Genomic DNA, 12306 nt, shown 5'->3' with positions numbered 1-12306 from the left:
TAATAATAATGGCATTTGTTAAGCGCTTACTATGTGCAAAGCACTGTTCTAAGCGCTGGGGGGGGATACAAGGTGATCAGGTTGTCCCACGTGGGGCTCACAGTCTTAATCCCCATTTGACAGATGAGGGAACTGGGCCTCAGAGAAGTTAAGTGACTTGCCCAAGGTCACCCAGCTGACATGTGGTGGAGCCGGGATTCGAACCCATGACCTCTGACTCCAAAGCCCGGGCTCTTTCCATTGAGCCACGCTGGGATTTGTTAAGCGCTTACTACGGTCCAGAAGCTGTAATCTCTCCCCTCTTCCTCGCACGGGCCACCTTCCCCTCGCCCTGAATAATGGTGGTTTCCGCCAAGCGCTGACTAGGTGCCAAGCCCTGTGGCTAAGCGCTACACAACCCCTGACCCTCATAATAATAATAATGATGGCATTTATTAAGCGCTTACTAGGTGCAAAGCACCGTTCTAAGCGCTGGGGAGGTTACAAGGTTGTCCCACAGGGGGCTCACAGTCTTCATCCCCATTTTCCAGATGAGGTAACTGAGGCCCTACTGAGAGCTCACCTCCTCCAGGAGGCCTTCCCAGACTGAGCCCCCTCCTTCCTCTCCCCCTCCCACTCCCCCCGCCTTAATGATGGCATTTATTATTAAGCGCTTACTATGTGCAAAGCACTGTTCTAAACGCTGGGGAGGTTACAAGGTGATCAGGTTGTCACTCGGGGGGCTCACAGTCTTCATCCCCATTTTCCAGATGAGGTGACTGAGGCCCTACTGAAAGCTCACCTCCTCCAGAAGTCCTTCCCAGACTGAGCCCCCTCCTTCCTCTCCCCCCCGCCATCCTCCCGCCTTAATAATGGCATTTATTATTAAGTGCTTACTATGTGCCAAGCACTGTTCTAAGCACTGGGGAGGTTACAAGGTGATCAGGTTGTCGCTCAGGGGGCTCACAGTCTTAATCCCCACTTTACAGTTGAGGTAACTGAGGCACAGAGAAGTTAACTGACTTGCCCAAAGTCACCCAGCTGACAATTGGCAGAGCCGGCGTTTGAACCCATGACCTCTGACTCCAAAGCCTGTGCTCTTTCCACTGAGCCACACTGCTTCTCTTGAGCCACGCTGCTTCTTTCTACACTGCCTTACCTCCTTCCCCTCCCCACAGCACCTGTATATATGTATATATGTTTGTACATATTTATTACTCTATTTTATTTGTACATATTTATTCTATTTATTTTATTTTGTTAATATGTTTTATTTTGTTCTCTGTCTCCCCCTTCTAGACTGGGAGCCCACCGTTGGGTAGGGACCGTCTCTAGATGTTGCCAGCTTGGACTTCCCAAGAGCTTAGTACAGTGCTCTGCACACAGTAAGCGCTTAATAAATACGATTGAATGAATGAATGAGGCCCAGAGAAATGAAGTGACTTGCCCAAAGTCACACAGCTGACAACTGGCAGAGCCGGGATTTGAACCCATGACCTCTGACTCCAAAGCCCGGGCTCTTTCCACTGAGCCAGGCTGCTTCTCTGAGCCTCAGTTCCCTCATCTGGAAAATGGGGATGAAGACTGTGAGCCCCACGTGGGACAACCTGATTACCTCGTAGCTACCCCAGCGCTTAGAACAGTGTTTGGCAGATAGTAAGCGCTTAACAAATACCATCATCATCGTCACCATCAGACCGGTGCTCTGCGCTTAGTACCACTGATCGACCGATTGCATTTCCCTACACCCCCACTTCCTGTCACCCCATCTTCCTTAGCCTGAAAGCTCGTCCTCTAGACTGTAAGCTCGTTGTGGGCAGGGAATGCGTCCTTTTATTTTATATTGGAATGGTATTTGTTAAGCGCTTCTCCCCCTTTTAGACTGTGAGCCCACTGTTGGGTAGGGACTGTCTCTATATGTTGCCAACTTGGACTTCCCAAGCGCTTAGTCCAGTGCTCTGCACACAGTAAGCGCTCAATAAATATGATTGATTGATTGATTGATTACTAGGTGTCAAACACTGACATGTGTTAAAAAGACTGAGCCCCTTCCTTCCTCTCCCCCTCATCCCCCTCTCCATCCCCCCCGCCTTACCTCCTTCCCTTCCCCACAGCACCTGTATATATGTATATATGTTTGTACATATTTATTACTCTATTTATTTTACTTGTACATATCTATTCTATTTATTTTATTTTGTTAGTATGTTTGGTTTTGTTCTCTGTCTCCCCCCCTTTTAGACTGTGAGCCCACTGTTGGGTAGGGACTGTCTCTATATGTTGCCAATTTGTACTTCCCAAGCGCTTAGTACAGTGCTCTGCACATAGTAAGCGCTCAATAAATACGATTGATGATGATGATAAGTGCTGGGGTAAATACGAGCTAATCAAGTTGGCCAAAGTCCCTGTCCCCCATGGGGCTCACAATCTTCGTCCCCCTTTCAAAGAGGAGGGAACTGAGGCCCAGAGAAATGAAGTGACTTCCCCAAGGCCACACAGCAGACAAGAGGCGGAGCCAGGATTAGAACCCAGGTCCTTCCGACTCCCAAGCCCGTGATCTATCCACAAGGCGGTCCTGCTCCCAAGAGCTTAATACAGTGCTCTGCACAGTCATTCATTAAATCATATTTATTGAGCGCTCACTGTGTGCACAGCACTGTACCAAGAGCTTGGGAAAGGACAATATCTTACCTCCTTACCCCCATCTTACCTCCTTCCCTTCCCCACAGCACCTGTATATATGTATATATGTTTGTACCTATTTATTACTCTATTTATTGATTGATTTATTTTACTTGTCCATATCTATTCTATTTATTTTATTTTGTTAGTATGTTTGGTTTTGTTCTCTGTCTCCCCCCTTTTAGACTGCGAGCCCACTGTTGGGTAGGGACCGTCTCTAGATGTTGCCAATTTGTACTTCCCAAGCGCTTAGTACGGTGCTCTGCACATAGTAAGCGCTCAATAAATACAATTGATGATGATGAGGATAATATAACCGACCCATTCCTGCCCACAGCGCGCTCACAGTCTGCACACAGTAAGCGCTCAATAAATCCCCTTGACTGACCGGCTGATTGATCTTCCCACTCGATAAATGCGACCGTATATGTTGCCAACTTGTACTTCCCAAGCGCTTAGTCCAGTGCTCTGCACACAGTAAGCGCTCAATAAATACGATTGATTGATTGATTGATGGATGGATGGATGGATGGATGGATTGCGGTCCCCTTCCCTCCCTCTCCCACCCGCCTTACTCACTTCAGCAGTCTGCTGGCCACGTTGGCACTGATGGGTTGGGCCACAATGCCCGGAAGCCCCGATGACTCTACGGGCGGGAACTGGGTTTGGTTGAAGGAAGGAAAACCAGGGGTGTAGGGGTCCCCCGTGCCCAGGTGAACCTACAAGAGAGGCCAGTCAGTTGTTTTTTTGGGGTTTTTTAATGGTATTTGTTAAGCGCTTACTAAGAGCTAGCTCTCTTCCTCCCTTCAAGGCCCTGCTGAGAGCTCTCCTCCTCCAGGAGGCCTTCCCAGACTGAGCCCCTTCCTTCCTCTCCCCCTCGTCCCCCTCTCCATCCCCCCATCTTACCTCCTTCCCTTCCCCACAGCACCTGTATATATGTATATATGGTTGTACATATTTATTACTCTATTTATTTATTTTACTTGAACATTTCTTTCCTATTTATTTTATTTTGTTGGTATGTTTGGTTCTGTTCTCTGTCTCCCCCTTTTAGACTGTGAGCCCACTGTTGGGTAGGGACTGTCTCTATGTGTTGCCAATTTGTACTTCCCAAGCGCTTAGTACAGTGCTCTGCACATAGTAAGCACTCAATAAATACGATTGATTGATTGATTGATTGATTGATTGATTAAGTGCCGGGCATCCCGGCTCTGCCACTTGTCAGCCGCGTGACTTTGGGCAAGTCGCTTCGCTTCTCTGCGCCTCAGTTCCCTCGTCTGTCAAATGGGGATGAAGACTGGAAGCCCACCGGGGGACAACCTGATGACCTTGTATCTCCCCCAGCGCTTAGAACGGTGCTTGGCACCTAGTAAGCACTTAACATCATCATCATCATCATCAATCGTATTTATTGAGCGCTTACTGCGTGCAGAGCACTGGACTAAGCGCTTGGGAAGTCCAAGTTGGCAACATAGAGAGACAGTCCCTACCCAGCAGTGGGCTTACGGTCTAAAAAGTATCTAACAGATACTATCATTATTATTATTGTCCCCCTTCTAGACTGTGAGCCCACTGTTGGGTAGGGACTGTCTCTCTATGTTGCCAACTTGGACTTCCCAAGCGCTTAGTACAGTAAGCGCTCAATAAATACAATTGATTGATTGATTGATTGATTATTACCAAGTGCTGGGGGAGATACAAGGTCGTCAGGTTGGACTCAGTCCCTGTCCCACATGGGGCTAACGGTCTTCATTCCCATTTTACAGAGGGGGGGAACTGAGGCCCAGAGAAGTGACGTGACTGGATTAGGGCAGGGAATGTGTCTGTTTATTAATAACAATAATAATAGCATTTGTTAAGCTATACAGAGCACTGTTCTAAGCTTGTCCTCTCCCAAGCGCTTAGTACAGTGCCCTGCACACGGTAAGCTCTCACTAAATAGGATTGAATAAGGTCACGCAGCAAACAAGTGGCAGAATTGGGATTAGATCTATTAGGCCACAGTGCTTCTCCTCATCAAGTCCCTAAATACACACACACACACACCCCTCTAGACTATAAGCTCGCTGTGGGCAGGAATGTGCCTGTTTGCTGTTATATCGTCCTCTCCCAAGCGCTTAGTACAGTGCCCTGCACACGGTAAGCTCTCACTAAATAGGATTGAATAAAGTTACGCAGCAAACAAGTGGCAGAATTGGGATTAGATCTATTAGGTCACAGTGCTTCTCCTCATCAAGTCCCTAAATACACACACACACACACACCCCTCTAGACTATAAGCTCGTTGTGGGCAGGAATGTGCCCGTTTGCTGTTATATCGTCCTCTCCCGAGCGCTTAGTACAGTGCCCTGCACACGGTAAACTCTCACTAAATAGGATTGAATAAAGTTACGCAGCAAACAAGTGGCAGAATTGGGATTAGATCTATTAGGCCACAGTGCTTCTCCTCATCAAGTCCCTAAATACACACACACACACACACACCCCTCTAGACTATAAGCTCGTTGTGGGCAGGAATGTGCCCGTTTGCTGTTATATCGTCCTCTCCCGAGCGCTTAGTACAGTGCGCTGCACACGGTAAGCTCTCACTAAATAGGATTGAATAAAGTTACGCAGCAAAGAAGTGGCAGAATTGGGATTAGATCTATTAGGCCACAGTGCTTCTCCTCATCAAGTCCCTAAATACACACACACACACCCCTCTAGACTATAAACTCGTTGTGGGCAGGAATGTGCCCGTTTGCTGGTATATCGTCCTCTCCCGAGCGCTTAGTACAGTGCGCTGCACACGGTAAGCTCTCACTAAATAGGATTGAATAAAGTTACGCAGCAAAGAAGTGGCAGAATTGGGATTAGATCTATTAGGTCACAGTGCTTCTCCTCATCAAGTCCCTAAATACACACACACACACCCCTCTAGACTATAAGCTCGTTGTGGGCAGGAATGTGCCTGTTTGCTGTTATATCATCCTCTCCCAAGCTCTTAGTACAGTGCCCTGCACACGGTAAGCTCTCACTAAATAGGATTGAATAAAGTTACGCAGCAAACAAGTGGCGGAATTGGGATTAGATCTATTAGGCCACAGTGCTTCTCCTCATCAAGTCCCTAAATACACACACACACACACACACCCCTCTAGACTATAAGCTCGTTGTGGGCAGGAATGTGCCCGTTTGCTGTTATATCGTCCTCTCCCGAGCGCTTAGTACAGTGCTGTGCACACGGTAAGCGCTCAATAAATACGATTGAGTGAAGAATGATGGTGGGAAGGTGAGTCGGACTGTGAGCCCACTGTTGGGTAGGGACTGTCTCTATGTGTTGCCAACTTGGACTTCCCAAGTGCTTAGTCCAGTGCTCTGCACACAGTAAGCGCTCAATAAGTACGATTGATTGATATTGATTGATTGATTGACTGAATCCCCCCGGGGTGAGGGGAGAGCCGGATTGGGTTCCGAGAACGGGGGCGGCCTTGGGGAGACTCACATGTCCGTAGACGGCCGTGTGGCTGGAAAGCCCCAGTTTGCGGGGGTCCTGCAAGATGTCCGCGGGGTCGGGGTAGATCAGGACTCCCCGGGCCCCAAAGGCCTGGGCATTGGCCACCTGAGAGTAGGGGGGCAACAAAGCGGTCAGAGGCCCTAAACCCCGCATCCCACCCGCTAATAATGATGGCATTTATTAAGCGCTTACTCTGTGCAAAGCACTGCTCTAAGCGCTGGGGAGGTTACAAGGTGCACAAGTTGTCCCACGGGGGCTCCCAGTCTTCACCCCCATTTTCCAGACGAGGTCACTGAGGCCCAGAGAAGTGAAGTGACTTGCCCAAAGTCACCCAGCTGGCAATCGGACCCCTTCTAGACTGTGAGCCCACTGTTGGGTAGGGACCGTCTCTATAGGTTGCCAACTTGGACTTCCCAAGCGCTTAGTCCAGTGCTCTGCAAACAGTAAGCGCTCAATAAATCCGACTGAATGAATGAATGGTCTCTGTTGCTGAATTGTACTTTCTGAGCGCTCTGCACACAGTAAGCGCTCAATAAATCCGACTGAATGAATGAATGACTGAATCTGTGACTTTAGAGCATTTGATAGTCACTCAACGCCAGCCCCATAGCACTTATGTACATATCTCTAAACTATGTATTATAAATTATTTATTCATTCGCATTAATGGCCGCCTCCCCCTCTAGACTGTAAGCTCGTCGTGAGCAGGGAATGTCTCTGCTAATCCTGTTGGATTGTACTCTCTCCCAAGCGCTCAGCTCAGTGCCCAGCGTGGCTCAGTGGAAAGAGCCCGGGCTTTGGAGTCAGAGGTCATGGGTTCAAATCCCGGTTCTGCCCCTTGTCAGCCGTGTGACTTTGGGCAAGTCACTTCACTCCTCTGGGCCTCAGTTCCCTCATCTGCAAAATGGGGATGAAGACTGGGAGCCCCCTGTGGGACAACCTGATCACCCTGTATCCTCCCCAGCGCTTAGAACGGTGCTTTGCACATAGTAAGCGCTTAATAAATGACATTATTATTATAATATGTGCTCAATAAGTACCGTTGGTTGATTAATTGCATTTCCTCAGACCCCCACTTCCATTTCCCCACATTTCCACTTCTGGCCACCCTCCGCACTTCCCGTCACCCCCTCGTCCCGCTCCCCCGGGGCTCTCCGGGACCTTCCCACCCCACTTTCTCCTTCGCCCCAACCGGCGTCTCCTTCCCCGACGTCCCCTCTCCAGGCCCTCCGCCCTCAGAGCGTCTGACCTTCTCCGCGAAGCTGTTCTCTCCGACCCGGACGAGGACCAGATGTCCGGCGGGGTTCACTCCCCTCCTCCTCAAAGCCTCCAGGTCCTCCTGCCGCCCGTAGTTAGCATACACAAGACTCCCCTAAGGGACATAATAACAAAAATAATAACAATTATGGTATTTGTAAGCGCTTACTACAGTGCCAGGATACAAGCCAACTGGGTTTCCGTGTCCCATCGTTCAGCCCGGTCAGGGCTAGGCCTAGACCAGTCCTGCCCCCACAGCTGGAATAATAATTTGTATATTATTAATTAGCGATTTATTCATTTATATGAATGTCTATCTCACCCTCTAGACCGTAAACTCGCTGTGGGCAGGGAATGTGGACGGAGATGGCCTAGTGGATAGAGCGTGGGCCTGGGAATCAGAGGGCTCCACCACTTGTCAGCATGGCTCAGCGGAAAGAGCCCGGGCTTTGGAGTCAGAGGTCGTGGGTTCAAATCCCGGCTCCGCCAACTGTCAGCTGTGTGACTTTGGGCAAGTCACTTCACTTCTCTGGGCCTCAGTTACCTCATCTGTAGAATGGGGATGAAGACTGGGAGCCCTCCGTGGGACAACCTGATCACCTTGTAACCTCCCCTGCACTTAGAACAGTGATTTGCACATAGTAAGCGCTTAACAAATGCTATTGTTATTATTATTATTGTCTGCTGTGTGACCTTGGGCAAGTCACTTTGCTTCTCTGTGCCTCACTCCCCTCATCTGCAAAATAGGGATGAAGACTGTGAGGCCCGGCCCACGTCCTCCCCCTGGCCCGGAATGGCTTCCCTCCGCACATCCGCCAAGCTAGCTCTCTTCCTCCTTTCAAAGCCCTACTGAGTGCTCACCTCCTCCAGGAGGCCTTCCCACCCTGAGCCCCCTTTTTCCTCTCCTCTTCCCCTCCCCACAGCTCTTGTATATATTTGTACAGATTTATTACTCTATTTATTTTACTTGTCCATGTTTACTATTCTATTTATTTTGTTAATAATAATGATGGCATTTATTAAGCGCTTACTATGTGCAAAGCACTGTTCTAAGCGCTGGGGAGGTTACAAGGTGATGAGGTTGTCCCACGGGGGGCTCACAATCTTAATCCCCATTTTACAGATGAGGTCACTGAGGCCCAGAGAAGTTAAGTGACTTGCCCAAAGTCACACAGCTGACAATTGGCAGAGCCGGGATTTGAACCCATGACCTCTCACTCCAAAGCCCGTGCTCTTTCCCACTGAGCCACGCTGCTTCTCTAATGATGTGCCTATAGCTGTAATTCTATTTGTTCTGACGATTTTGATACCTGTCCACATGTTTCATTTTGTCGTCCGTCTCCCCCTTCTAGCCTGTGAGCCCGTTGTTGGGTGGGGACCGTTTCTATAGGTTGCCGACTTGTACTTCCCAAGCGCTCAGTACAGTGCTCTGCCCACAGTAAGCGCTCAATAAATACGATTGAATGAATGAATGTGGGACAGGGACTGTGTCCAACCTGATTAGCTTATATATGCTCCAGCACTTAGAAAAGTGCTTGACGCATAGTAAGCACTTAACAAATGCCATCATTATTATTTATTGTTGTATCGCATTCTCCCAAGTGCTTAGTACTGTGCTCTGCACAAATGAAACGTTAAGTAAATACGATTCATTCATTCATTCAATCATATTTATTCATTCAATCGTTTATTCAGTCGTATTTATTGAGCGCTTACTGTGTGCAGAGCACTGTACTAAGTGCTTGGGAAGTCCAAGTTGGCAACATATAGAGACGGTCCCTACCCAACAGCGGGCTCACAGTCTAGAAGGGGGAGACAGACAACAAAACCAAACAAATTAACAAAATAAAATAAATAGAATAGTAAATATGTACAAGTAAAATAAATAGAGTAATAAATCTGTACAAACATATATACAGGTGCTGTGGGGAGGGGAAGGAGGTAAGGCAGGGGGATGGGGAGGGGGAGGAGGGGGAGAGGAAGAAGGGGGTTCAGTCCAGGAAGGCCTCCTGGAGGAGGTGAGCTCTCAGTAGGGCTTTGAAGGGCGGAAGAGAGCGAGCTTGGCGGATGTGAGGAGGGAAGCCATTCCGGGCCAGGGGGAGGACGTGGGCCGGGGGTCGACGGTGGGACAGGCGAGAACGAGGCACATTGAGGAGGTTAGCGGTGGCAGAGGAGCGGAGGGTGCGGGCTGGGCTGGAGAAGGACAGAAGGGAGGTGAGGTAGGAGGGGGCGAGGGGATGGATGGACAGCCTGGAAGCCCAGGGTGAGGAGTTTATGCCCGATTGACTGACGGACAATAATAACAGTAATGAGGATGGCGGTATTTTTATGCTCTTACTTTGTGTGGAACACAGAGCTGGGGTAGATACCATATAGAATCAGATTCCTCCCCACTGCTGCCTCTCCTCACTGCTCTGGAATGGCCTCCCTCTGCCCATCCGTCAAGCTAGCTCTCTTCCTCCCTTCAAGGCCCTACTGAGAGCTCACCTCCTCCAGGAGGCCTTCCCACCCTGAGCCCCTTCCTTCCTCTCCCCCTCATCCCCCTCGTCCCCCTCTCCATCCCCCCATCTTACCTCCTTCCCTTCCCCACAGCACCCGTATATATGTATATATGTTTGTACATATTTATTACTCTATTTATTTATTTATTTTACTTGTACATAGCTATTCTATTTATTTTATTTTGTTAGTATGTTTGGTTTTGTTCTCTGTCTCCCCCTTTTAGACTGTGAGCCCGCTGTTGGGTAGGGACTGTCTCTAGATGTCGCCAATTTGTACTTCCCAAGCGCTTAGTACAGTGCTGTGCACATAGTAAGCGCTCAATAAATACGACTGATGATGATGATGCTGTCCTACTCCAAGCCAGCTCACACACATCACTCCTCTAATGCCAGCCTGCTCACTGTCCCTCCATCTCGTCCATCGCTCCACCGACCTGCACGTGAGCCCACTGATGGGTAGGGACCGTCTCTATATGTTGCCAACTTGTACTTCCCAAGCGCTTAGTCCAGTGCTCTGCACACAGTAAGTGCTCAATAAATACGATTGATTGATTGATTGATTGATTGACCTCTCCCCCAAGTCCTGCCTCTGGCCTGGGACGCCCTCCCTCCTCATATCCCACAGACAATGAATCTCCCCCCAGCTTCGAAGCCTTATTGAAGGCCCATCTCCTCCAAGAAGCCTTCCCTGACTAAGCCCTCCTGTCCTCTTCTCCCACTCCCGTCTGCATCACCCCGACTCGCTCCCTTAATTCATCCCCCCTCCCAGCCCAAGGCACTTAGGTCCCTAAAGGTCATTTATTTATTGCTATTAATGTCCGCCTCCCCCTTTAGACCGTAAGCTCGCTGTGGGCAGGGAAACTGTCTGTTAAATCGTACTCTCCCAAGCGCTTAGTCCAGCGCCCTGCCCCGGGTAAGCGCTCAATAAATAGAATTGACCGGCTGGCTGACCGTGGCGTTTCCGTTGGCGCTGTAGGGACAGTAGACGTCGGGATCTTCCAGAGTCAGCTGGTCTGTTACTTCTCCGGCCTTGTCCACCCAGTAGAGGGAATTGGGCTGGAGCCTTGGGGGCGGAAAGGACGGGCCGGATCAGCGTCCGAATCCCCTAAAATTCATCTTTCAGCCTCCCTTCCCAGGCCCCTCTCCTTGTTCTTCCCCACCGCCTCCCCCACCAAAGAAAAAAATACATCCGCAGGCCTCACCGGTCCGGGAACTGCAGCCCCACGTAATGGGTATCCATCCAGACGTGGTCCAGCTTCCTCTGGGAGAACGTGTTCCGGATTTGGTGAGACAGAGCGGTCATCCCGGCGGAGCCCGAGGTGCGCTCCCGGGAGCTGGTGGACCTGGGATGGGACAGGGATCACGGCCTCAGGGAGGGAGATGGGAAGAGGGGGACCGTGGGGCCGCGTGGGGGGCCGTATCCCCATCCGGGATGAGGGGATGGGAGGCAAGCGGGAAGGGGTCGATCTTAACATCCGTCTCCCCTGAGACTAAGCTCATGGGCCGGTATTCATTCATTCATCCATTCAATCGTATTTATTGAATTTATTTATTTATTTATTTTGTTTGTACATTATCTATTCTATTTATTTTATTTTGTTAGTACGTTTGGTTTTGTTCTCTGTCTCCCCCTTTTAGACTGTGAGCCCACTGTTGGGTAGGGACTGTCTCTATATGTTGCCAATTTGAACTTCCCAAGCGCTTAGTACAGTGCTCTGCACACAGTAAGCGCTCAATAAATACGATTGATGATGATGATTTATTGAGCGCTTACTGTGTGCACAGCACTGTACTAAGCGCTTGGGAAGTACAACTTGGCAACATATACAGTCCCTACCCAACAACGTGCGTACGGCACCTTCCGACTCTGTTGTAGTGGGATTTTCCGAGCGCTCTGCACACTGTAGACCGGAATTTCCTTGTGCGCAGAGACGGCGCCTTCCAACTCTATCGTAACGGGCTTTTCCAAGCTCTTAGTTCGGCGCTCTGCACACAGTAAACTGGAAGTTCCTGGTGGGTAGGGATGGGGCCTTCCGACTCCGTTATATTGGACTTTCCCACGCGCTTAGTACAGTGTTCTGCACACAGTAAACTGGAAGTTCCTGGTGGGTAGGGATGGGGCCTTCCGACTCTGTTATATTGGACTTTCCCACGTGCTTAGTACAGTGTTCTGCGCTCAGGGGCCTGGAAGCTCCTTGTGGGCAAGGATCATGTCTTCCAACTCTAGTATATTAGATTGTCCCAAGCGCTTAGCACAGCGCTCTGCACACAGTAGAATGGAAGCTCCTTGTGGGCAGGGATGGTGCCTCCCTACTCTGTTATATCGTACTTTCCCAAGCGCTTAGTACAGTGCTCTGCACAGCGGATTGAAAGCTCCTTGTGGAAAGGGAT

At 49.6% G+C, this 12306-nt stretch overlaps 1 protein-coding gene across 2 annotated transcripts in view; it reads right to left on the bottom strand.

Moving 5' to 3' along the window:
- Nucleotides 1–12306, bottom strand: part of TFR2 (transferrin receptor 2) — a 49690-nt gene that overhangs the window by 24741 nt on the left and 12643 nt on the right. For both annotated transcript variants that reach the window (XM_038768979.1, XM_038768978.1), the window contains exons 4-8: nucleotides 11118–11258; nucleotides 10867–10978; nucleotides 7407–7529; nucleotides 6146–6262; nucleotides 3241–3380 (exon numbers count right to left, since the gene is read on the bottom strand). In XM_038768979.1, the coding sequence (XP_038624907.1) occupies nucleotides 3241–3380; nucleotides 6146–6262; nucleotides 7407–7529; nucleotides 10867–10978; nucleotides 11118–11258 (633 nt within the window). The remainder of the gene's footprint in view (nucleotides 1–3240; nucleotides 3381–6145; nucleotides 6263–7406; nucleotides 7530–10866; nucleotides 10979–11117; nucleotides 11259–12306) is intronic.

Source organism: Tachyglossus aculeatus, chromosome Y4 (genome assembly GCF_015852505.1).
Source record: "Tachyglossus aculeatus isolate mTacAcu1 chromosome Y4, mTacAcu1.pri, whole genome shotgun sequence".
Lineage (NCBI taxonomy): Eukaryota > Metazoa > Chordata > Mammalia > Monotremata > Tachyglossidae > Tachyglossus > Tachyglossus aculeatus.
The sequence above is the reverse complement of the archived record's forward strand: the minus strand, read 5'-3'. Positions and strand labels throughout refer to the sequence as shown.